This window comes from Pocillopora damicornis, chromosome 9 (assembly GCF_964200805.1).
Source record: "Pocillopora damicornis chromosome 9, jaPocDami1.2, whole genome shotgun sequence".
NCBI lineage: Eukaryota > Metazoa > Cnidaria > Anthozoa > Scleractinia > Pocilloporidae > Pocillopora > Pocillopora damicornis.
Window position 1 is genome coordinate 20,800,083 of NC_142678.1, and position 24,727 is coordinate 20,824,809.

Here is a 24,727-nt window from a genome sequence, read left to right on the forward strand (position 1 = left end):
TACGGAATGCCTTTTCTTGCTTTCAAATTTTATAAATGCTGCTAATCTGGGGGGGGGGGGGTAAGATTTGGAGAAGAAGCTTTTCCTTTTTTTAGAGAATCATTCAATCTCCTTAACAGAGAGAACTGTGATATAGCTAATTTGTACAAGACGAAGAGAAGAGAACCGCCAGACTCGTGACAGAAATTGTTCACCTGTTTAGAAAATTGTGAAAGGGCAAAGATTACGAATTTGAGCATTACCAATATAACCTCTTTCTTACGTACTGGTAAACATACTTCTTTACGATTTTTTCCCAAGCATCAACTGGGAGAGAAAGTTTCTAAAGAAACTATGGCATTAGGTTGGTGAGGGGGGGAGGAGGGTGGGAGGTAATAAAACTTTATTCGGTTTGATTAACTGAGTTCATAACTGTTAATTAGCCACCGTAGAGAATTACTAAATTTGGCGTTTCGAGCGTTGGCCCTTGCTCAGAGCGAATGATGAAGGACTAACGTTTGAAACGTTAGCTTTAGTAACTCTCTACCGTGGCTAATTTACAGTATCAACTCGTTCGCATAAAACTAAATTTTCCCCTTTGCGAGAACTTCTTAGTGATCGACGTGAACACGACTTTATCCTATTGTCTAAGTAAATTTTAAGTTGTTTTTATTAGTTTTAAATCAAATTTGGAAGTCTTGTTTGATTTTTCTATGAACGATGCGTTTTTGATTCAGTATACTAGTTTTCAAACCAAGATGTAATTTCGCATGAGGTGACTTAGAGCGCATATCTCTTTTGTTCTGCTTCTCTTTAAGTTTGTAAAGCACGGTTCCATGCATGCACGAGTTGTACAAACTTTAATTAGAGTCAAGCACGTACCTTGGTAAATTAGAGAAAATGTGGAACCCTCATCCCTCTATTTATTTCCAAACATACTGTTCACACCGTGTTTGATTGCTGTTGTTGCTAAAAAAAAAGTGCTCAATCTAACTTCGTAAATAAGGATCATAATAAGCATAATGACGTCGAAGCGCGCAACCTACAGCGAAAGAAACCGTGATAATTAGCCATCGTTATTCGCTAGTAATGATGATGATGATGGTTGTTGATGGAAGTCTCTTTAGCGGGATGTGCACTTAATAAAAAAAGCGACATTAGCTGCGTGTCAATGCGGAACGTTTGTAAAGGTAGTTGCACTAAGCTAACTTGGGGATAACGAATGGAAAGAGGACCAAAGGGTTAACGGAGATCAAGTTTCTCAAACTCTTCCCAAAAGGAAAATGCCTAGGAACGAGATTAGGTCTTTCGCAAAATGGCTTCGCGCGCTTTTATTGAAAACATTTTAAAAAACATCCCCACACACAATAGCGTAAGCAGAGCAAAAAAAGCTGCAAGGCCTTGCGCGAAACGAAGTGAAAGAAAAAAGGATAAACTGATGAAAAAGCGGCGATCATTTCGTAAAATGCTTAATTTCACTAAGTTTTGAAGAGCTACACTGGAAATGTCTGGCTCCCAGTCCGTATATCATGACCTCGAGTCAAAATATTTTCCCGTGCCTTCCTGTCATTAGTCGAAATGGTCTTGACAACGTTCCCATATCAGCTGGTGCTACTTCTGGGCTGGATGTGCCTTCCAACTACTCCAAATTTAGGATCCTCCATATTCCGATGAGAGAAAAGGCCTGGCATGAGTGGAGCTACAACCGAGGGTGGAGAGTCAACCTCAGGGCTGTTATCTGGACTTTGTTTAGCCTTGGTCTTCACGTTCAACTGATTCGGTCTTATTCCGTTACTCATTCTTTCGTCCGGTCCAAGAATTTTCTGAATGGTTGCAAACAACACTAAGACAAACAGACTGACAATTCCATAAGCTCTAAATGTCATTTTGGTACCAAACTGGTGTATAAGCACACCACCTATTATCGCGCCGCATCCCCTCCCTAAGCCATGATGCAATCCTTGTAAAATACCTTGAGCGGAGGTCGCGTATCCGGGGGGTGCAATGCGACCTACGTAGCTTGTGCAAGCTGCCCACACTGCAGCATGTGTCATTCCTTGCAAAATTTCCAGAGGAAGCACTAACCATGGATTGTTTAAGAACGAAATGTACACAAAACGAATTAAATTCCCCAAGAGGCCGACGTAGAGGACGCGAATGTGACCAACGCAGCCAATGAGGCGACCCACATTGAAATAACACGCGATTTCCGAAATATGATCGATCAACGAAGCTATCCCGAACAGAGTCGGCGGACCACCGAGGTCCTCAAGATGCCAGAAAAGAAAAGTGAAAATGAGGCCGACTCCAAAACCTAAGAAAAATGTCACGAGTAAAAACGTACCGTATCGCACTGATAGCAGAATGCGGTATAGTCCGGATCCTTCACCCCGAAGTCCTTCGTCCAATTCTAATTTTTCTTTGTTTGGGAAGGTGAAGCGGGTTGCCACAGTCAAGGCGCACACCATGAAGACAAAAAAGAAATAAAAGCCAACCGTGTAATTCTGGCTGATTATTTCACCACAAAGTTCAACTCCACTGATGCTATCGATGACAAAACCTAAAAGAAACATGGCTGTTCCCCATCCAAGGCTTCCCCACATGCGCTGGCGCCCGTAGAGTTCTTTGTTCTCTCCTAGCATCCCAAGAGTTGCTGAGTCTGCCAGTGTTATGGCCGGAGCCGAGAAAAATTCTCCCACGACCGTTAAAAAGAGTAGGACTAAAAATACTTGGTGTACTCCTTCACGATCATAAACTAAAGAACTCTTGGCTTTGAATTCGGGCTCTTTTTTGTCCGGGGTGTTAGGCGCGAGGAAATCTTTGATCTCTGATGTCTCTCCGTCAACAATTTGCGATACATTTTCGGTGAGAATGAAATATTTCCTACACGTAACAGGTGCTGGTTTAATAAAAGCCAACGAGAAGTTAAAGGAAATCCAACACATCAGCGAAAATATCATCAAAAGTTTCCGCTTGTTCAAACGGTCGGCCAGAGATCCTAGAAGTGGCGCGCTGAAAAATTCCACCATCGGACGGCAGCCAACTAGAATGCCACTTAAACTTGGGTTCATTCCCAGCTGCTTAAAATACACTCCTAGAAGTGGGAAAAACGAACCAACGGCTCCCCAGTAACAAAAATAAAATACCTTGGACACTAAAAGCTTCCTGTTCACGCGAATGAACTTGGGACAAAATGAATTTCTCATTTTCTCGTTGTGTTCAATTTCGGAGTTTACCCCATTGGACTGCGCCATTACTAGAAAGGCGCAAATTTCATAATTAGCCAAAAATATCACTTTGGATTCAAGCGTGGTGTATCTTTAAACAAAAGGAACACGGTAACTGTTTAATTTTTAAAGTTCTTGCAGAGAATTAATTGCTAGTACCGACTAGTGAAACTATTTGAGTGGTCTGTGGTTGTATTGTTCTAGGCTTGAAACATGTAGTACTTTCACCTCGGTCGACAGGCACGATTTTTTAAAAATGTAGGTTTCGATTTTGAGAAGATCTCAACCGTTCCTAACGGTTAAGTTTACGCGAAATCGTTCATGAAAATGATATCACCTTTTAAAAACTATACAGTTTGTATAAAATTTTAAATGAGAGAAACTGTTGTCATGCAGTCAGATTAAAACGTCCCAAGAAGTTTCATTGCAACATAATGACTTCTCGAAAGACGGCTTGTCTAAAGAACAAGTGCAAAAGATGACAATTGAACTAAGAAAAGTAACTCTAAAAAACCGTTCCTCAAAATTTATTTTCACATGAAACCGTTGCGAGGTTTTCACGGTAGAGAAAACCTTTTTTCGGTATCGCGTTTAGAATGCTGTTGTACCAGATGACAGATGTCTTAATTCCACCTAAATATGCCTGCTCGAGAGTTATCCGCCAGTTTATTGGTTTCGTTCTACTTTGCGTTAGGATTTGGCTTGAAGGCATGCACAGCCCTCTGAACCAATGGGATGCAACACGGAAACTAAATGCGACTTCGTTAATCGCGTTTAATTTTTACTCGTACTTCAGAAAATTCGCTTGCTTTCACTTTGAGCTCTCATTGGCTCCTTAACCTTTTAACCCTTAAGAGTGACTAGCCTCTAATTTCTCCTTACAATATCACCCCTGAATCATGCAGTAAGGTCATGAGAATAAAGAAAATTATCAGGAACAAAAGAAGCTGTTGATTGTTACACAAATTCTTCTTGTGGAGAATACCTTTACTGATGTTAGGGTGTAACGAGTTAACAAATTTACCTTTGTATTAATTTGGGTGCTACGACAAAGGGTGCTTACCACCAGGCCAAGAAATCCGGAAAATTTCGAGTTGAGGTCAAATGGTAAGGTTACTTTCCGGAAATTCCGTTGGGAAATTTTGGAAGACATATAGAGGTACTTCTCTTTTTTTTTCTTCTTCGGGAGGAACGGCGGAAAATACTTTACCATTTGAATGAATCTTCGGTTTCCAGATTAGAAAGAGGTGAAACACCTGATAAATAAATGGTACGCGTAATCTCATCGGTCGAATTCGGAAAATTGCACTCCATTATACAACGGTTACACCGACCGGATTTTCAATGTTAAAAAGACCCATGAACAATGAGCGCCCTAAACCAAATTGAAGTCGTTTCATTACTAGTTATTCAACTTTATTACAACTATCATCATTTTTGTTCATCTTCACAAATATTATCCCCGTATACTACAAGCAAACTGAATTGCTGTGACGAGTTATCGCCTAAAGTGTTCACGCTTTTATAACTTTTGAAGCTTAAGACGTTACGACGTACACTAAAAAGCCAAATGCAAGTGTCATAAAAATTAAAATGATTACTGATGCAGCACTGAACAGATGCCTATAATTAAATAATCCGTACCAGCAGAGTATAAGAATAATTGCCAAGATAGGAAGGAAGAGCTTTGAAGGGTCCATTGAGAATATTAACCCTTCCTCATCTTGTCTACCCGAATGTTCCCCTGGTACCCTCTGTGCATCAGATATTTGGGCGTGGATCACGGACTGATCGGCGACTCCATAAAAAGAGACTGGAGCAGAGTCATCTTGAAGAAGTTTTCCGTTGTATATGAGACGCACCCTCATCCCATTGTTAAGTTCATTCTGAAAACATAACCTGTAAGCAAAAGAGAATTAGAACAATTTTTAACTGAGTTTTGAGAAAGTCATCTGGGATTGCTTTGTTTTCACATCACTTGCTATGTGATTGCTCCAGAAAACTTGCACCAATCTCTAAACCAATCACAATCAAAACTAAAACCAATCATGGCTTGGTCACCCATGTTTCCCCACGCTTTAAGCAATTCAGTAGGTTTTACTGTTAGGTTTCATTGGCCCTTAACTCTTTAACTGCCAAGATCTCATTAGTAATTCTCCTTAATGTCTGCCAAATGATTCTCATCATGTAAGTTTGGAGAATTTGGTATTAGATCAATTAGTAATCCCATACTTGATATTTTTCTTTATTCTCATCACTTGTCTTCATAATATTGTATAGATATAGTAAGGAGAAATTCTGTCTTGGTCACTCATGGGAGTTCAATTTTACTTTACCTTTTCAATTCTCCAACTGCTATACTTCTTTTTACAGATAAATTCCTTTGATTCTCCATGAATTTGACACGGATTGATATAGGTTCTTCAGTGGGACCTTGTTGGCCACCAGCATCAGATGTGCTTTGAGTCGGTCCTCTCTGGCGCACTCTGTCATTCTCTGGTTGTGACGCTGACCTATCATGAGTATCATCATATAGTGGTGTTGTTGTTGTTTGACTGAGTCCAATATTCTCTGAGTCAACCTCTTGTGCTGATCCTAATGTCAATTAAAAAAGGCAATATAAAACCAAAAAAGGCAATACAAGACAATTTGGAAAGTCTGAGAAACCTCAAAGTGTATCACTTAAGGAACTTCTTTAAGCTCCCTTCAAATGCTACTTGATATTTACTTAATTAAATAATATCACATTTAATTCACCCTTAAACTACTAAGAATGATAAGAATCTAATTTATCCCAAAAGCAACCACCCTGAAATAAATATTTAGGTCATTATAATAATGGAAATAATTGAGAGGTCAAGAAGCTCTTGATTATTAGGGAAATTCTTCTTGTAAAGTATCTTATGATGTTAGTTTGAGAATTTGTCGATGGATTAACTATTAATCCCCTTCTTAATATATTTTTCTTTATTTTTATCACATATCTGCATGGTACTGTACCTGATATTGTAAGGAGAAATTCTGTCTTGGTCACTCATGGGAGTGAAAGGGTTCATATTCTTAAATGCAACAACATCAAATGCTATTGACTGATTTAAAACAAAATATGCAAAAGCTGGAGGGGGGGAAGGTTAATTCTCTCTGAGATTATATGTTTGGCTGCTATATGGATGCATTTTGATTGATTCTAACTTATGATCTATTGGAGGAGAGATGCATAGATGACATCACCATTAAACACATTTTTCTTCTTTATCATACAAAACAAATAGATTCCATATTGTCATGGGTCTGTGCAGTAATAATTCAAAGAAGACATAAAGATATAGTAAGAAATAACATAAACAACAAAGTAAGAAATAATTATTCCAAGGAACCAAGGATAGTAACTGATATGCTAAATAAATTGGAGTGGCCATCTCTTGAAGGGAGATGAATTCCCTCTTGATTATCGATGTTTTATTGCATTGTTTATCATACTGTTGATATCAACAAAGATTCATATCTTACTCCTTTACTATGCACTTCAAGGAGTAGTAACTCCAAAACCTTCATAAGACCACATTCAAATTGCAATCAATATGCATACAGCTTTTTTCTGTGGTCAGTCAACCAATGGAATAGACTTGCGGGTGACATTGTAAATATAGATGATAATTTAAAATTTAAGGCCACTCTGCGCAGCCATCTTATTGAAACTGGGAATTGGTTTTAAAAAATTTCTCATATCACATATATATCTTTATTACTAGTGTTTATTTATTACTTATTTATTTATTATTTTGTTGTATTTATATTGATGTGATGCGTTGATACACTTTATCAATTAATAGTAGAAGTAGAAGTAGAACATCAGTGACACACTCGATCAGCTGTGCCTCGCGTGGCACCTTTCTATTCTTGCCACATGTTGATGTCATCTGTGACCTAACTACTGAACAGAGGAATGGCAACATAAAATCTACTTGTAAAATCGATAATCGATCTTGGCAAGATTTCCGTATCGTCCCTTCTTTCATTAAGCATGCGGTTCGTTGATAAAAGAAAACAAAGGCAATAGACTACGACAAGTACTACGGCTTTGTTTAAAGGGGTTCGGGGTTATACGGAAATCTTTCTTCGATCTTCATCGCTTGGGCCTACACACCCTGCTGAGCACCAGCTAGCAACTTGCAGTTGTGGCATGCTGCTGCTTGGATGTTCAGGCGACGTGTACGCATATGGCGATAAGAAGTTGAAAGTGCAGGTGTAAATAAAATTTCCTACCTTGTTCTTGACTTGTGTTCTCATGAAAAGGGTGAAAAGAACCACTTTGGTTAGGATCTGACGAAATGTTTGATTCAAATACATGTTCTGTTGCGGTGCGATTCGTTGCATTTGAATTATACACCAAGTGAACTAAAAGCATCGTCAAAAGAGTCGCCAGAACGCTAACCACGAAAAGAACTTCATTATCAATTCCTTCGATAATAGGAGGTGCCATTAGTATGGCTTTTTAGTTATAGGATTGTGATAAAACCGAAAAAATTACAATAAGCTGTTCCGTTTAAAAATAAAACAAAAATTTCGCCCAACTTTTAACTACATAGGACATTTTGATCTAATCACATGATAAACTTCCTTTCTAAGTGTATGCTGGCTGGGAAGTCTAGTGCGGGCTCAAGCTGCGGACGTGCCAACCCCCGATCTGGACGCAAGGACAAACTGGTCTGCCCTCAGAGTGTTAGCATTTGTCATAAAATCCAGGTTGGAAAATTTAAGAATGATGATCCTTAAGAACAATCGCTGTAGCGTGATTTCCCTTCCTGTAACTTCTGGACAGACTCGTTGCACGGGATGGGTTGTCGTTTTCTAAACCAGTCTAGAAAACTGTTTCACAAGATCGAAATTAATGGGTTATAATCTGTTTAGCTAAATTACATTTTAGCCTTCGATCTCTAAAACCAAGTACACCTCTCCTGATTTCTGATTATTGAAATATATTTCTACAAGGTATATCGAATAGGTCGTCGAGTTTCAAATCGTACAGGCCTTTCACGTTTGTATATGCATGAGCCTGGAACTCGAGAGAGCTCGATATTTTTGGTATGCAAATATTTTTCTGCATAACCTGCAAGTCTCCTTCGTTGCATTAGGATTACTTGGACGAAAACGGGTCTAAAGGAGGGGAATCGAGACTAAAGAGTCGGATGTAACGGTCCAAGAAAACCTGCCAGGGCATGGATCCGTTGTACGCATACTAATGATTTGCGATCATGATGAACTATTAGCTCTGAGATAGTTTGAAAGGGGTAGTCTTAATTGCTTTAATTAGCACTGGCCAAGGTTGTGTGGTCCATCTTGGTGACTCTGATCTCTCCTTGAAGTTTTGCTCATGGATGACAAGTTGTGATTTTACTTGTAGAGAAAAATAAATCAACACATGAATACATATCTTCTACAAGTTGTAAGAGTTCTTTCAGTGCAAAAGGTCGTTAAAATCTTTACAAGCATATCACTGGAAATCATCTAATTTCCAATGAATCCTAGGAAATAAAAATCAATCATGGCTCTGAGAATCTGCTGATATTAAAACATTAAAATGGCCTTTAAATTACAGGCGATAAAGAACAGGACTGATAATGAATGTGGAACATGAAGTGAAACTTTTAGTGCAGGAAATGAAAAGACTTGGGAAACCAAATTCTGATGGCAAGATAACAGTCAAGTTTGGAGTGCTATTTAGTGATGATCGTTGTGCCAACATCTTTGAAGGTAAAGCAGACACATAAACTTTCTCCATACTCTTTCAAGTGAAGTGGATTTGTTTCAGCTGTTTTTTCATGAATTCTCACAGAAAGACTCCATTCTTATATTGTCTCATCACTCTCTCCCATTTCAATCAATCTTTCTCACAACATCCAGTAGACTAATAAATCATACTGCTTATTCACCTGAGTACAGGACAGTATACGTGTCTGTTATTTCAATCTTATTTTATACTTTTACCCTTGTTAGATTAATGTCACCTTGATCTCCCCTGTCAGGTCCTGCTTCCTTCCAGAGAAAACTTTAGATTAAGTTAATTATCCAAGGAAAAGTGCAAACATGCCCTCATTTCTCAAACAACCACAGCCACAGACCTCACCCATGAATAATAATTTTTTGTCATGATTGTATGAGATCATAACATCTTAAGAAAGGTTTGAGCTCAGTACAAAAAAGTTCCCCAACATCACATAATATCTTCAATGTTCATGGTTATTTATTTATTTATTTTTTTTTTCACAGCCCTTGTAGGAACTTTGAAAGCAGCTAAGAAGAAGAAGATTGTGACTTATGCAGGGGAATTACTTCTCCAAGGTGTACATGATGATGTGGACATTATACTGCTGGTGGATGAAGAATAGCCCAAATAAGTCACTAAAAATATTTACAATTTTCAGGCAAGAGAATCGTTGATTTATTCACAAATTAAAAGGTTCTGAAATAAATTTTGTAACCTATCCTTTTGTAAAAATGAATTGTTTGTGATATTTGTCTTTATAACAGTCTGTTGATGACTCTGTTGTAGAGATGTGTATTTTACATTGTTAATTTTTGTAATAAAAATGTAATACAATCCTTTTTATTAAGGAAGTACTGAGTAATTTCATTTATTTTTCTCTGCATGTTGTTGACAAAATTCCCCCACTGAAACCTATCAACAAACCCTTGCATGAACCATTGTCTTAATTGAAGCAGTCACTTATTTTCCTTTAAGAAACAACCCCCCCCCTCCTGGCAGCCCATGGGCATTTTACTGTGGGGGGGGGGAAGAGATGTTGAAGCTTCAAATTGATCAATGCATTGGTCAGACTGACCACCAAAACAAAATCAATGACTTAATTTAAGTAATAAATGAAACCTGTCAGATATATTATGCTGGAAAACTGTTGAACCCAAAGAAAATTATATCCTTTAATGAATAGTTGAAAATGTCAAGTTGAAGAAGAAAAAGGGGACAAAAAAATGTGAAGTGTTTATTGATAATTTATTATGAATGGTATTTATATGTACCTTTCTCTTGCCAATAACAACATTTCTACCAACAAATTGTTTGAAAATCTGTTATCTATGAACAAATTACAAAGTGGTTTTGTTCTTAGTAGTAACATCAATCTCCTGGCACACTTCAAGTACAATCTTCCATCTGGTTTTAAATTGTACTGTCATAAGCTAAATGCATTTTGACATTTAAGCCTGGGGTTTGATGCCATGTAAAAGAAAGTCACTGAATGCCTTCTCTGCAAATGAGCAGAACACAACACTTCATTTACATTATTTTCCACATTTATGAAGTTTCACCGCTGTTGCCAAAATTGTGTTAAATATTTGTAACAGATTGTGGCTCATATTCATAAGCCAACACTATCATGGCAAGGTCAGATCTAACAAACCCTGTAAATAGGTCAAGTTGAAGTTCTCACACATGACATCCCCAAAAGGGAACTACCTGAAAGTGGAGTAACTTGCCTACTCACAAGGAAATGAGTGTTGCTTTTAGTTCCTGGCTCATTCATGCAGTAAGGCATTTATGATGATCAGGTCACCCTTAAATCAGTAGCCCAACCTGGTGGTTTACTGTCATAACTAAAATATTCCTCAGCACTGCAGCTTGCTTCTGATGCCTCTTGGAAGTCACTCTCTCTATTTGGCTGTTGAGTTAGTTCAGTGTCAGTGTCATCACTGTAAGGGTTTTCAAGAAGCTTTAGAACTCTTCGAACCTGGCAGTAAATAAAATGGTGACAAGAATGTTAATAAAGGATGTTTTCAACTCAACCATTGACCAATTAACCCTTTTCACCCTAAAATCACTGCATATTCTCCATATTGCTCTCTACACATTTCCTTAAATGCTGACAAGGAGACTTAGTTTAATAATCATGAGGTTCTTTAGTTGGTGATCATTTCTTTTATTCTTGCGAACTCCATGTTAGATTAAGGGGTGACATTGTAAGGAGAAATTGGATGCTAGTCACTCTTAGGGTTCAATGGGTAAAGATGCTCTACCATGGAGCTACATGTAACTTATAGTGGTTGGGCCTCTTAATATCCTTTATACTGCTAAAGATTTCAACGTTCTCAGAAAATGAGAGTGGTTTAATTGTAATCATCATGATAATTTATTCCTTTATCTTTAAAAAAGTATATTTCCATTGTGCCTTATTGCTCTGAAAATCTGTTCTCCTTCAAGTTGGAGTAGGCTAAACTACCTTAATCACAATTGTATTGTTTTAAATTTCTCAGCTAGGTATTTTTCATTCTGATAACAGCAGCTTTAATTTACCTCTGTAAAGTCTCCCTTCTCTGCTGCAGAAATGGCATTTTGAGCAATATAATTCCTGAGGATAAATCTGCAAGAAAAAATATGAACTATAAGAGAGCTGGCAGGTAAAGAAATCATTGTAATGGAAACAGGAAGTAGGAGCCAAGTTAAATGAGGGCAGGAAAGGGTATGGGAGGGGGGGAAGAGAAATGGGCAAACACATTGCCATAAAGAGTGGGAAAAAATGCCTTCATTTGTGGATGATACAAGCCATAAAGAGCAGGAAATCAGGAGATGGGAGTTAAAGGTACAGGAGACAAGGAAGCAAGGTATGTGGAGAAGGAGACTCTTGTATACAATAAAATGATTTAAGGTTGGAAAATACATACACCTCAAGGTAGAAGCCACTAACAGTAGGGAAGCAATCCTTGTTTCATATTGTTAACTTGTGAGAAATGAATAACTCTTTTTTCCCCACAGGTTGTAAAACACAGCTGAATGACTCACTTGATATCCCTCTGGTAACAAAAGAAAGTTCAGATTTACCTTGGATTATTAGATTTCATTGTTTCAACTCTCTCCTTGTTTGCCTAAAAAGAAAATAAATGAATAAATAAAAAATTTTTAAAAAATTACAAGAATCAAAGGATGATTAGATAACTTGCAGAGCTTTAAACTGTCAACAAAATTGTGCATCAAATCAAAATGATAATCATGATAGAGTATGAGAAAAAATTATAGCTCTCAATTTTACAAGTTAGATGAAATAAAAGCGCAATACATTTTGCATGAACCTCAAAGGCAAAAAATTGTCTCAATTTTTTCAATCACTTATGATTATTTACAACTTGAATGTTTCATACTTTCTCATGATCTGGTTCATTTTCAAAATCTGCATTAAGACGCAACCTGAAAATAAAAGAAAACAACCACAGTTATGATTAGCAAAAGGTAATTACTTTTAGTTAATTGTAATTATTACATTACCTCAATCTTCTCCTTGCATCAGCAAGTACATGCACTTGTTAACCATTCAATTATCAAAAATTCAGAGAGGTAGTGGACTAGTGTTAACTAAAGCACACTCTGTTCCTGATAAAAATGCATGGATTTGTGCCTTGGCCAGGGTCCTAATTACATTGAATGTGTTGTGATCTAAAAAAATACACTTTACTTTTATTATACATCTCTAGCTCCACTCGATTGGATAAATAGGCACCAGTGGGTTGTCACAGAACACTATCAAACTGTTGGAAGGTGAATAGGGTGGAGAGGGAGGGGGCAGAGTGGAATAGAAATGGGGTAGGATGGAGAGGGATGGGGTGGGGTGCCATCCAAGAACATGATATGTGCTTGTAGCTTTTTTTGATATAATTATGATCATAGTCATTCAACTTCAGAATTTGCCTTATTGCTACTGTAAAGCTCTAGCTTCATAATGCCCCTGTATAAGTAATCCGATCCCTCAGTCTTGTCTCAAAGACATTTTTACTGTCAGTTACCATTCCAATTTCCTAACGTTGTATCTGTCAGTACTAATTTCACTCCAAACTCTACTCTAATTTGTTAATTCATATTTGATCCTTATGCTAAACTTGGAAAATAATAATTTACTCTGTACCTGTATTGATCAATCCAATCTTTCCACAGTTGCCTGTCTTTGCCTCTCTTTTCATCAGGTTTTAACTCCTAAAATAACAAATAAGCAAAAAAAAAAAAAGTTATCAGTTTTAAGCAAATTAAATTATAACTAATTAATAAAAATAAATTAAAATTTTTACTCAAAGAAATTAAAATACTGGCCAGGGGTTAGTGGGGCATCTTACATTCATCTGCTGAACCCTTTCTCTCCTCTCTAGCTCCTTTTGAATCGAAGATGCTCTATTTCCTAATTGCTGCAGGAGACTGGGATTAGTCTGAAGAAGCATCATCAGCATCTGAAATTCCCTAATTTATAAAACAATTAGTTTCCAAAAGCTCCCTCTGCAGCAACAGCAAGCATAATCTGTAACTACATGGCTTAAGAAATGAACTATTATAAAAATCTCCATTCAGAAGGAAATGTGTTCAGGAAAAAGTATAAAAAAGTTCTAGAGAGCTGAAAAATCTCAAATCAGTAACAACCCTTACAGCTCAAACTTGAATGAAAACAATCCCATAAGCGATGGCTTTTTAAGAAACAAAAAGGATTACTTAATGTGATAAAAATATCTAAACATACCTTGCCCCAAGGAATGGTTTTGAAGCTTTCTTCAAGTCATCCACTGTTTGACACTGGGACAATAGGTACTCCAGAACATTTTCATCACTACGTAAAAAGAATTAATAAGGAACATTAAATTTCAGATGGACAATCCAAGCTAGCATGGATTGGCTGCAAGCTAAAAGGAAAAAAAATCTAATATCATGAGTTACAGGAGCTACAAGGCATACAATCACAAATAGGCCCATCCGTGTCACTAACTACTTGGAGACAATGAGAACCTACCTGTCATCACCTTCAGCACTACTTAGCAATGAGATTCTGTGGAGGCATCTAAAACAATTGGTAAAATCAGCACCTGGAGAGAGAAAAAAGTTTTGTTTACCAGAAACCTTCTAAAACAAAGTAATTCTCTCTGCGTTCATTCACCGAAAAATAAAATGTTTTGTGACCTGTCTTGTGCATAGTTTCCAAAAGACTTTTCACCAGATCCCTGTGAAGCAATTTGAGATATCAAATTAAGTGAAAAGTACACATGGTTACTGGCAGTAACTAACACTATTTATACTTGGTGATCATCAAGATGTCTGAAATCTGATTATTCAAGCATTACATCATATCTTAACCATCCACTGCAATAAGATTTGAAAACAATGCAATCATTCCTAAAAATGGCCAGTTTTCAAGAAGAAGCATAGACAGCACATTTACCTCATTAAATGAAATAACATGCAGTATGTTACTCTTGACTAGGAATCAACTGTTGTGAGCTATCAGCAAGAAGTATGAAAATACTCCTCAAGCTCAATCAATAAAGATGAATTACCATTTAACAATATAATTACATTAGCTATGTTAAGCTTACAGCTACACAAACATAATTTAATGTTAAGAAAATTATACAGTGGAAGTGCAATGTGAATATTTCTTACCATCAATAGTAGACATAAATAGTTCAAAAGAAATTTAATTAATAACAAGTACTTACTCATCCTCTGGTAGCTCTCTTTTCAATAAGCCAAGCTAAAAAAAAAATAACAGGTGAATTGGTTTCAAACATGCTACCTGGGATGTTCAGTCTATATTTTCCATTCTTGTTCTCATCACTTATAAATACATAAACCCTTTAAATGCTAAGAGTGATCAGCATCTAATTTCTCCTTACAGTAATACTGCTAAACCATTCATTAAGATCGTGAGAATAAAGGATATGATCACCAACATCAGAAGCTTTGATCATCAAATGGATTCTTCTTTTCAGAACCAAAAGAAACATATGGAGAAGAGTATGAAGAATATAGATACTGATGTTAGGGTGTAAAGGGTTAACTAGTGCATTCTGAACCTACCTTTAGTCTCATTTTATTCATATGGGTTTGCTTGTACTCCACATCATAGCTGGAAAATGATTCATTAACAATATAAGTGTGAGAGTTAAATTCACATGATGAAGGAAAAAATTCTAAATGATACAATGAAGCAAAATAAACATTTGACTGTCTCTTATATGTATGTTCGATACTTACATCTCTTCCACAGCAGCCTTTGACCTTTCCAAAGGAAGTGCGTCTTTAATAGCCTCTCCTAACTTGAACAAATTCCACTTGCAGATCTCAGGTTGAGCCTCATAGCGATACCTGCCTTGGTCATCTATCAAGAAATTTTAAAAAATCCTGAATGATAAGCTTTCTATTCTCCTCAACTACAAGCAGTCCTTCCTTTTCAGGAGAGTCTGAAGCACGAGTAAAAACAAAAATCCATGAAAAAAAATTGATGTTAGTGGGCTGCATGGAACTATGGGAGTGAGGTGTAAGAAAATAATTCTATGCAGCACATGTACGTCTTTTTTTAAAATTTTTTTTTACCTATGTGAATACAAATACAAAGTAATACCTGATGCATTGCAGACATGCTCAGGATCATAATGATCCATAAATCCAAATGGACCATAATCAATTGTCAAACCAAGAATACTCATGTTATCTGTGTTAAGCACCCTGGGAAGAAAATGATGAGATTCTTTTCAGATAGATAGAAGATAAACATGAAAAGTAAAATTTAAGACTTGGCATTGACAAAAAATCACCCTTACCCATGACAAAATCCTACACACTGCCACAGAGCCACAAGTCTTGCAGTAAGACTAACAACTTCTGTGAAGAAAGCAAAGTATGTCTCCTCTCTGTCATCTGTGACCACCTATGGAAAAAAAAGTGTGACAAACTTTTGGAGTCCAACTTAGCATAAAGTCTCTGCTAGGCTCACCCTAGGTGGTGAGCGGTATCAAACAGTTAATATCACTCACCAACATCACTCCACAAGATTAAATAACAAATTTGTTCAAACTTCTAACAACTATTAAGATAAACCCTTAAACTCTCACGATCTAATAATCAACTCTCCTCTCTATCTGCTACACATTTCCTTGAAAATTAATTTCAAGAAATTGTTGAAGGTCAAGATGACAAGTTCTACCTAAAAAGTTTGAGTATTCTTATTACATGTTTGCTGGATAATGTATGAATACTGTAGGGAGAAGTTACATGTTAATCTCCCAACATAATCAAGTGACTATACCTGTGGGAAAAATGTTTGAACTGTATAATCAAGAAGCTGAGTAAGAATATCTGTACGTCCTTCACTTGGGCCTTTACGTCCAGTCATTGGGTCTGTTGGTTTAAATATCTCAAAAGAGCCAAACCTTCAAATCAAATGAAATTAAAATAAGATAGGCATGTAACCCAGGTGACGAACATCTTAACAACTTGATAAGCATTTTAAAACAACCAAGACAGTCTGAACTCTGCACATACACACTTATTTAACATTACCTGATAAATGTTGGGGCAATCCTTAGAATAATGGTACATCTTTCTCTGATAGGGTTTCCATCATAAAATATGTCTCTGATTATCCTTGTATCCGAAGTCACACAGCTACCAGCTGCAAGTAAATAGATATCAATTCCATAAATTAGATATTAAACAAAAACTTAACCTGAAATGATTTACCCCTCTCCCTTTTAAGCTTGATAATGAAATTATCAAGAGAAAAAGAATGATCACAAAAATATTTAAAAGACCCCCACATTACCTCTTGTGGTTGGAATTCCTAAAAAGTACATTGCCTACATAAATACAAAAGAGCATTTCAGTACTGACTTGATTAAAAATTATTTTTACTACATCACATTAACATTCACATATGGTAATACCCTTTTTAAACATTTGTCTTTTTTTTTTAAAGGGCTTATGCTACTGACAACAGTATTGTATGTTTCCAGCTATATTCAATAATTTAAAAAATTGTTCAAGACATTTCACAGTTATTTGTTAGTAATAATAATATTGTTCATTATTACTACACAGTAATACTGTTTTTACATTTTCTCAAAAATCAGGTCTGTTCTTGCATGATAAGCAGCCAGAAAACTCTAATAATTACAAAACTGTTCTTTGAGTGGCAATACATGTATATCATCACATGATAATAAATTAAAGTTGTAAATTTTTCATTATTTATATATCATCACCTCACTACAAAGAAATTCTCGTATGCTGGATCGCAGCACTTTTCTGCCATCTGCCTGTCTGGAATATGGCGTGAGACCAGCACCCTTGAACTGCATCTCCCACCTTTCTCCTCTCCCATTCACCACCTCACCAAGATACCTGAAATACAGAAATGATAAAATAAAGCAATGACCAAACATTAAAGAATGGATTACATAGTTAATAAACAAACAGATGGACTAAAGGATATACAGACGAAACAACTAGGAATGAAAAACATCGCAGGAATAAGTCAAAAAAACAATTAATCTCATGTAAAACTGCAAATTTTGGTGAAAATCTCTCATACATCACTCTGGCTGAATTTCTGTCCCCATGATCAGTCCCACAAATTTGTAGCTATACTATGGTACCAAATCTCTCGCAGAGACAAAGATTAACCATGCCACACAAGACACATTGTAAATAACTTTGACTTTTCCTTTGGACATGTCAAGGGCAACTTGTATAGGCAATAAAAATTTAAGGAAAGGTTTGATGATTTGGGCCCTGTCAGTGTGAATTATTGGCAAGTACACATACCTGCCTTTCTTTGAGTTTGCATTGGAATGTTTACAGAAATTGTGAACATTTAATAAATCAATTACAAAGTATAATAAAGGAAAACCAATACAATCCCAGATTACACTCTACACTTGATAGAAAATTACATAACAGATAAAGGAACAAAAAATTGTGTGTCTCACTATTTAGAATCACAAATAATTGATTAAGATATTTTGCTGATCTTAGCTATTAATAAATAGTTAGGGGGACTGAATAATACAAGTTCATATATGTAATATGGTGATTTGTACGTTGTTATTTGTTTATCTTGGTATAACTTGTATTTGGTAATTGTAAGCCTTGTTAATGTTATAGATGCTGTTCCTTCAGTGTTCAATTTTAGTCATGGCCTCTATGAACAGGGTTCATACCTTTTTTCAGAAACATTTATTTCAAAAGCTTTTCCAGGACTCAGATTTTCCAGGACCTCTAGTCTATTTCCAGGACTTTCTGGTCCTGGAAAATGTCAAAATAAGATTTCAGGACTTTCCAAGTTTTCAAGGACCTGCACAAACCCTCTATAAACTCTTTTATGTCTTCAACTTTCAGGAATGTGAAAGAATTGCTAAATTTCTCTATAAGCTTGAAATTCAACAGGCATAGAGTACATAATTATAGAGTGTTACCAACCCTCATCTAACAGATCATCTAAATCTAACAATGTAAGCCCATAACTGCCAACCCCCTGCCTCATACCCTTAAAAAAAATTTAATTACATCATCCGACAGGCGGTGTTTATGAGGTCATGTTATTCTGATCAATATCTCAACTTACATAGTCGCCCCATCCCCTAGCTGACCAGAAAAATATCCGAATTGATGACCGCAATAGCAATGAGCTGATGGTTCCGCGCCAGGTAATATCTTATTTCCACTGAAAAATTCTGCGAAGTCATCTCGCTGTAACTCATCTTCTGATAAATCCAACAGAGACATTGCACTTCTAGAAAAAGCCACCGTTGAGGGATTTTCCACCGGAGTTGGCTCAACACGAGAGAAGCATGCTCCTGAAACCTGCCTTACGTAATTTTTCAGCTCCTGGTCAATTGGCAACGACCTCAGCGCTAAGTTGTCCATGTGAAGAGTTTCCAAAGTTGCCATTTTGAGTCCAAATTTCAATGATCCCTCTGAGCTTGTGGAAATAAAATGCTTCAAATACGAGGTCAAGGTAGAGCAACAAGTTTTCCCTCGATGAACATAACTACAATTATTAAAAACACAAGATGACAACAATTTTCGTGGTAAAATGTAGCAACTCATGGACTAGACATCGGTTTGTTTTGTTAGAATGGCTGATGGTTCTGGTCGGTCGGAAATAAATCGTTTATGATCGGAAGAAAGCGTTATATTTCCGATTATCATCGGTAATTGCCGTGCCAAATGAGAGGGGTTGGTAACAAGGATTGAAAGCGTGACTTCAGTAAGTCCGCATGCTGCATCAAACAGGCTTGTTCGTTTCGAGTTGCTGTGTGGATATACCGTACAAAAATGGGTGAAGTCAAGTAAGAATATAGCTTTACCAACCAGTTTTGTTTTGGTATGCAAGAGTGCTAAATATTTTTTGATTCTGATGCTTCAGCACACTTTCTCCGTCGACGAAATGGGCACAGCGAAAAGACAAAATCTTCCTTACGATCGAACTGGCCGATTGTCAAAACCCAGACATAGTCCTCAAATCCGATACTTTACAATTCAGGTAAGGCGTTAGCTGTTAAAATTTTATTTGTTGTGGTTTAAAGTGTTCGCTAGGTAGCCGACTGATCGTGGTCTTTCCTCCCGACTGAAGGAAAATTATCGTAAATTGTCCAGCGCAAAATTAGAGCAATTTATTTAGCTGCATTTTGTGATCATAGGTTGTCGCTTGAGCTTACTACACAGCTTCAAGCCGGCAATTTCGTGCTTTTGTCCATATTTGGTACAATAATCTAACTGTTATGATCCTACATCCACAGTTCTAAAGGAGGAAAAGATCAAAAAACATATACGTTGAATCTAGAATTCTACGGCGAGGTTGACCCAGGGGTAAGATAAAACTATAGTAGTTGTCACTCCAATATAATTAAGTTTTAAGTTATTAAATTTCACGTCGCTTCACTGTTTCCAAGAATTTGGGCGTGATGGACCTTATAAGGAAAACTCCAAAGTGTGCCTTAGCCTTAAAATTTTGTGAGCAGTGGTAATAAGCAACACATTCGAAGCTTAATTAAGTTTGTTACCTCTTTCTAGCTCTGTAAGTGATGCATATTCTCAGGAACAGCTTCCAACGTAAATACCCCCAAGGGATTGTCATGTCTAAAGGGAGATTTTCCATTTATATCTGACATTAAGTTGGGTAAGAATGTTCAGAATTGGTTGACAGTAATTTTTTCTTCATTGTGACTTCTATTTCAGAAATCAAAACAGCATATAACTGCAAGGGAGCTCTCTTTTTCTCTCGCAAAGAAAGAGGAAGGTCCCTATTGGCCAAAACTTCTCAAAGATGCAAAGAAGGTGAGCTTAAAATAGTTCAGTTACAGATAACAAAATATATGAACATTTGGTTAGAGCAACAGAATTCCTTTTTGTTTGTGGTATGTTGGCCGTTATTTTTCACTAAACTCATGTTGATGTTCTATGTGATCCCTGTGTAAGCCCTGTAGCACTTTTCCAGCATGGAATCTGCTTGCTAAGTATAAAAATTAAAAAGACTAACAAATTCCAGTAGCAGTGGTGTCATTAATATAGGTTTGTCCTGTGATAGATCTATTCCAAGTTGTTGAAGGAGTATAATGGATAACAGATGATGCTTTCCACTGGATAAATTTCTATCCGGTGGATAGCGCAGTGCATTTTGTTAACACTTAACCACTGGATAGTGTTACCCACCCTTTGACCAACTGGTCCCAGAAGTTGAAACTTGTCAAAGTCATAGCTCTTGCTCAGACATATGAAAAAGAAAAGAAAAGCTGACAGAGATTTCCTTTCGCAAAAATGCATGGGCCTTAACCTTTTAACCCTTAGAGGGACTAGCAATTCTTTGCTTGTAAAAGCATTACTGCTTAACCCTTTAACTCCCAGAAGTGAATAACATAAAACTTCTCCCTACGATATCCATACGTGCTCCAGCAAACAGGTAATGAGAATATTCAAACTTATCAGGTAGAAGCTGCCATCTCAATCTAGCACCAAGATCTCATAAATAATTTACAAGGAAATGTGTAGCAGCTACAGGGGAGAATTAACAATCAGATCTTGGGAGTTAAAGGGTTAATCAGACTTTTAATGATGGAAATGATTGCCAACAAAATAAAATCTTGATTGTTAAACAAATCCTCCTTATAAGACAATTAGAAATATATAGAGAACAGTGTGGAGAAGATACATACTGATGCCAGGGTGTAATAGGTTAAGGTATAGTGTGACTGTAGAAAACTGCCATAGACCTACTCAAAAATGGTTTGAGTGGAATGTAAGGATCTAGATGTGGAGAATTTTAAAAATTGCTTTGCAATACTGGGTAATGGACAATGTTTGATTGCACATCTGGGTTAGTCCAAACTTGTGAATAAAAAATGATGATAGTAAAGATCATGGCGATGAAGTTTACTTTTTAAACAAAATTAGATATCAAAATTAGATATCAAAACTAGATACTAGACACTAGGCAACCAATCTGATCTATCTAGCACTAGAATCTATCATGTCTGTCAAAATAACTTGAGTATAGAGAAACTTTATTTTTGCCTTGTGATTGCTATTAAACATTTTGATGGTCTTGCAGCCAAGTTTTCTTCATACTGATTTTAACAAATGGAGAGATGAGGATGACTCAGAGGAAGAAGACACAGGAATGGATGATGATTTTGAAGCTGTAAGTTACAATAGCACCAAGTCAAACATACATCTGCTGTGTGTCTGTTCAGTAACAGATCACAGATGACATCAAAATGTGGTAAGAAGAAAAATAGTGACTCAAGGCACACAGCCCAGTGTGTCACATTTTGATATCTTCTGTGATCTATCAATACTTTGTGGACCCACAGCAACATGAAATGCTTTGTTTTGTATGATTATAGAGAAAAATGCTGTTAATGGTGAGGTCGTTTAATTTAAAAGATTCAATATTTTTGTTTGGTTCAATTCACAGATGATGAGTAAGATGGGAGGACATGGTGCAGGTGCAGGTGCAGAGGTAAAGTTAGAAGGATTTATAATTAGTTTTTTTTTAATTTGAAAAAGAAAGCATTCAAGCTGAAATATTTTTGCAACCACTCAAAGAGCATAGTGAATCAAAACTAAATGAATTCAGAATCATTTTCAGATTTACACTCTGCTACATACTCATTTATTTGGCATTGTTGTTCTTTAGAGCTTTGATCCAGGAGATGTAGATGGGTCAGAAGACAGTGACGATGAAGGTGATTCTTTTGTTCCTTCTTCATAGCATTATTTGTTGTTCGGAAGAAATTTCTCAACCCTTTCACTCCAAGGTGGGAGGTGCGGTGCAGTGGCTTAGCTAATGATTGGTGAAGAGGTCTGGGTTTACGACCTAGGGGCTGTTTCTTGAAGGTTCCAGTAACTTAATGGGCCTGTAAAGCTGTTCAATTTTCCTTCAAGAGGTTTGAAAATTCTTCAATAAAACTAAAAGTTAAAGAAAGGAAATGGACTAGTTACAGTGCCAGAACCTGCTTCTCTATCCTTTGAAATTTGATCTCAAAGTTACTGGGACCCTCGGCCAGGTCATTGTGTCATGTTATTTGGCCATGAGACTTTTATTGTGTCTCTCTCCACTCAGAGGTATAAATGAGCACTGGCAAATGCTGGAGGGAGTAAGTTAACTTGGGATGGATTACCATTCCTTTCAGCGGGATTACTCATACTTCTGGTTACTTCATGTTACTGAATTGTGATGAGATCCAATTGGATGGGCCACTTTTGCTTGATAAAAAAATTTAATCTTTCACTCCCATGGGCTGCTTAAAAAGAGTTTATCATCACAATAACCATAGATTGTCAAGCACAAGGTGATGAGAAAAATTAGGAAGAAAAAAAGGCTGGGAAAATGGGTGACTGCTCAAGGGTGGATTGACTGTATATGCACAAAGTAGTGGTCTTGAGAAACTTATCCTAACAATAACTGTTTTCATATTTCAGAACTACCAGACTTGGAGAGCTGAGAACGATTTAGTTTGACTGTATAGAGAATTTAAATAGTTCCTGTGGAGATGGCCCTATCATCTAACCGCTTGTAGTGGCATGTTCTCATTTCATGCTGCTGTGATTTTACTCTTCAGTGGGACATGAGTCCATTGCTTTTACCAGTTGTTTAAAATGCAGTCCGTGTCAGAAATAAATGTGTTGCTTGTTATTAAAGAAACAAAGTCCCTTGTTTGCGACTTAATACTCTTTATCCTCTGAAACTATTCACAATGTTTCCTCAGGTTGTTGATATTCATTGCAAAATGTAGCGTTAGTGCAATTTGGAATAAATAAGCACGAGTAAATTTTTTTTATTGACTAACAAAATTGCATAAGCCCGTAGGGCGAGTGCAATTTGTGGTCTTTGAAAAAATTAACAAGTGCTTGTTTATTCCAAATTGCACGAGAAAAATCATGTGATTACGTGTTAATAATATACATGGAAAAATACAAGATGGTCTATCATAATTAAACATAAGCAAAGCACGCACATCAAGTGCAAAAAATAATTTATTCAAACCGTGCGTTCGGTCAAAACAACTGCGTACGATCAAAACAATAATATGCAACGATATCTTCACATCTTTAAGGTGCAAAAAAGTTCAAAGTCCGGCGAAACAGTTCAAGGAATTGTTCAGTCTGTGTCCAATACACTTTCGATGAAATGGAATCGTCGTTTCCAAGGTTTAACCATGTTTGTTTTAAATTTTGGCGTTAGATCACTCGAGCAAAGTGTTAAGCTGGGTCGGCTCATAATTTTCGATTTCCTTGCCACTTTTTCCAAACAGACAACCAAAAAACAGTGCTTTTTACAATGTTTTCGTTGTTTAAGCTGTTTTTCAGCTGCGGTGGTGAAAGAAAACCTACTTAAAACGCCGGCCATTGTTTCACTCGCAAATTTTCAAATTTTGTTGTGACATCCAAGGCTTGCATTTGATTGGCTATCTGCGAGTTTCTTTGATTATTAGCCAATCAGAATGTCTGATTTGTTTCTTTCTTTGCACTGAATTAACCCTCTTCTGCACTGAATTAACTCTCTTCTGCACTGAATTACCTGAAAACTGCATTTATTATAACCAATCAAAACTGAGTAATTTTTCCGTGTATATTATTATAATCCATAAATTTTTTTGCTTTATCGCAATTGGTCTAAATACATCTTGTGACTGAATATGCTTGTGCTAAAACTGAGGAATATCTGATGGTGTTCCCTGAGAGATATTCCTAGTTTTCAAAATTTGAGTCAATTAAGGATAAAATATTCAAAACTTAATTCAAGACAAGAGGGCATTTTGTTGCTGTTACGGAAGGAATATACTTGTTTGTTTGAAAAGTTGTACCTTAAACATTGAAAAGTGGGCATTCCACGCAATACTTAAAAAGCTTTGACAGTTAGGAGAAAGTACAGGGGATCAGAATTATGCACATTACAGCTGGGTAAGTGGGGAATTAAAACTTTGTAAGCTTTATGAAGGGGCTAAGCAGTTGACATGTATCTTGGGAATGGAGTGTTGTAAGTTTAGTGAAGTCTGAAAATTTACACAAACTCTTGTCATTTTATTTTCTGAAAATATATCATTGTGAAGCAACAGCTGGAAATCTTTCATGATCAAAATTTTCGAAGATTGCCATAGATACAGAGCTCCTTTGCTTCTTGACTTTGTGGTGAAGCCCCTTGAAATGAAAAAGCACACAAACAAACAAAAAAAGCACATAAACAAAGCTGACAATAATT

At 36.6% G+C, this 24,727-nt stretch overlaps 5 protein-coding genes across 5 annotated transcripts; 2 read left to right on the top strand and 3 right to left on the bottom strand.

The window, feature by feature from the left end:
* Window positions 1-881: 881 nt before the first annotated feature.
* On the bottom strand, window positions 882-3,375 carry LOC113666633 (major facilitator superfamily domain-containing protein 6). Its single transcript, XM_027182426.2, has one exon. It carries the CDS (start codon window positions 3,231-3,233, stop codon window positions 1,581-1,583), a length of 1,653 nt encoding a protein of 550 aa, XP_027038227.2. The 5' UTR covers window positions 3,234-3,375; the 3' UTR covers window positions 882-1,580.
* A 1,230-nt stretch (window positions 3,376-4,605) lies between these two features.
* On the bottom strand, window positions 4,606-7,867 carry LOC113666624 (transmembrane and ubiquitin-like domain-containing protein 2). Its single transcript, XM_027182415.2, has 3 exons — window positions 7,473-7,867; window positions 5,543-5,801; window positions 4,606-5,105 (listed from the first exon to the last, which is right to left on the bottom strand). The coding sequence occupies exons 1-3, from the start codon at window positions 7,687-7,689 to the stop codon at window positions 4,745-4,747; spliced, it is 837 nt and encodes a 278-aa protein (XP_027038216.2). The 5' UTR covers window positions 7,690-7,867; the 3' UTR covers window positions 4,606-4,744.
* LOC113666625 (costars family protein ABRACL) lies at window positions 7,813-9,824 on the top strand. The gene is made up of 3 exons (XM_027182416.2): window positions 7,813-7,952; window positions 8,806-8,960; window positions 9,477-9,824. Exons 2-3 carry the CDS (start codon window positions 8,828-8,830, stop codon window positions 9,593-9,595), a joined length of 252 nt encoding a protein of 83 aa, XP_027038217.1. The 5' UTR covers window positions 7,813-7,952; window positions 8,806-8,827; the 3' UTR covers window positions 9,596-9,824.
* Window positions 9,825-10,194: 370 nt separating this feature from the next.
* Window positions 10,195-19,192, bottom strand: LOC113666623 (protein adenylyltransferase SelO, mitochondrial). The gene is made up of 19 exons (XM_027182414.2): window positions 18,590-19,192; window positions 17,229-17,367; window positions 16,790-16,823; window positions 16,528-16,639; window positions 16,274-16,397; window positions 15,789-15,895; window positions 15,590-15,693; window positions 15,223-15,346; window positions 15,046-15,094; window positions 14,685-14,719; window positions 14,149-14,189; window positions 13,982-14,054; window positions 13,715-13,801; window positions 13,320-13,440; window positions 13,115-13,182; window positions 12,357-12,402; window positions 12,040-12,083; window positions 11,515-11,581; window positions 10,195-10,951 (listed from the first exon to the last, which is right to left on the bottom strand). The coding sequence occupies exons 1-19, from the start codon at window positions 19,072-19,074 to the stop codon at window positions 10,769-10,771; spliced, it is 2,043 nt and encodes a 680-aa protein (XP_027038215.2). The 5' UTR covers window positions 19,075-19,192; the 3' UTR covers window positions 10,195-10,768.
* Window positions 19,185-23,182, top strand: LOC113666622 (prostaglandin E synthase 3). Its single transcript, XM_027182413.2, has 8 exons — window positions 19,185-19,316; window positions 19,394-19,510; window positions 19,767-19,836; window positions 20,206-20,304; window positions 21,575-21,664; window positions 21,941-21,985; window positions 22,163-22,211; window positions 22,948-23,182. The coding sequence occupies exons 1-8, from the start codon at window positions 19,303-19,305 to the stop codon at window positions 22,968-22,970; spliced, it is 507 nt and encodes a 168-aa protein (XP_027038214.1). The 5' UTR covers window positions 19,185-19,302; the 3' UTR covers window positions 22,971-23,182.
* The last annotated feature ends 1,545 nt before the right edge of the window (window positions 23,183-24,727 follow it).

Bases quoted from the DNA above. Each gene is read 5' to 3' on its own strand.
- LOC113666633 (XM_027182426.2), bottom strand. From the start codon at position 3,233: ATGGCGCAGTCCAATGGGGTAAACTCCGAAATTGAACACAACGAGAAA.
- LOC113666625 (XM_027182416.2), top strand. From the start codon at position 8,828: ATGAATGTGGAACATGAAGTGAAACTTTTAGTGCAGGAAATGAAAAGA. The intron at 8,961-9,476 runs GTAAAGCAGACA...TTTTTTTCACAG, and splicing joins TTGTGCCAACATCTTTGAAG to CCCTTGTAGGAACTTTGAAA.
- LOC113666623 (XM_027182414.2), bottom strand. From the start codon at position 19,074: ATGAGTTGCTACATTTTACCACGAAAATTGTTGTCATCTTGTGTTTTT. The intron at 16,398-16,527 runs GTAATGTTAAAT...TTTGATTTGAAG, and splicing joins ATTGCCCCAACATTTATCAG to GTTTGGCTCTTTTGAGATAT. The intron at 14,190-14,684 runs GTAAGTACTTGT...ATTGCTTCACAG, and splicing joins AGAGAGCTACCAGAGGATGA to GGATCTGGTGAAAAGTCTTT.
- LOC113666622 (XM_027182413.2), top strand. The intron at 21,665-21,940 runs GTAAGTTACAAT...TTCAATTCACAG, and splicing joins TGGATGATGATTTTGAAGCT to ATGATGAGTAAGATGGGAGG. The intron at 21,986-22,162 runs GTAAAGTTAGAA...GTTGTTCTTTAG, and splicing joins GTGCAGGTGCAGGTGCAGAG to AGCTTTGATCCAGGAGATGT.
- LOC113666624 (XM_027182415.2), bottom strand. From the start codon at position 7,689: ATGGCACCTCCTATTATCGAAGGAATTGATAATGAAGTTCTTTTCGTG. The intron at 5,802-7,472 runs GTAGGAAATTTT...AATTGACATTAG, and splicing joins GAACACAAGTCAAGAACAAG to GATCAGCACAAGAGGTTGAC. The intron at 5,106-5,542 runs GTAAAGTAAAAT...TTTTGCTTACAG, and splicing joins GCAGTTGGAGAATTGAAAAG to GTTATGTTTTCAGAATGAAC.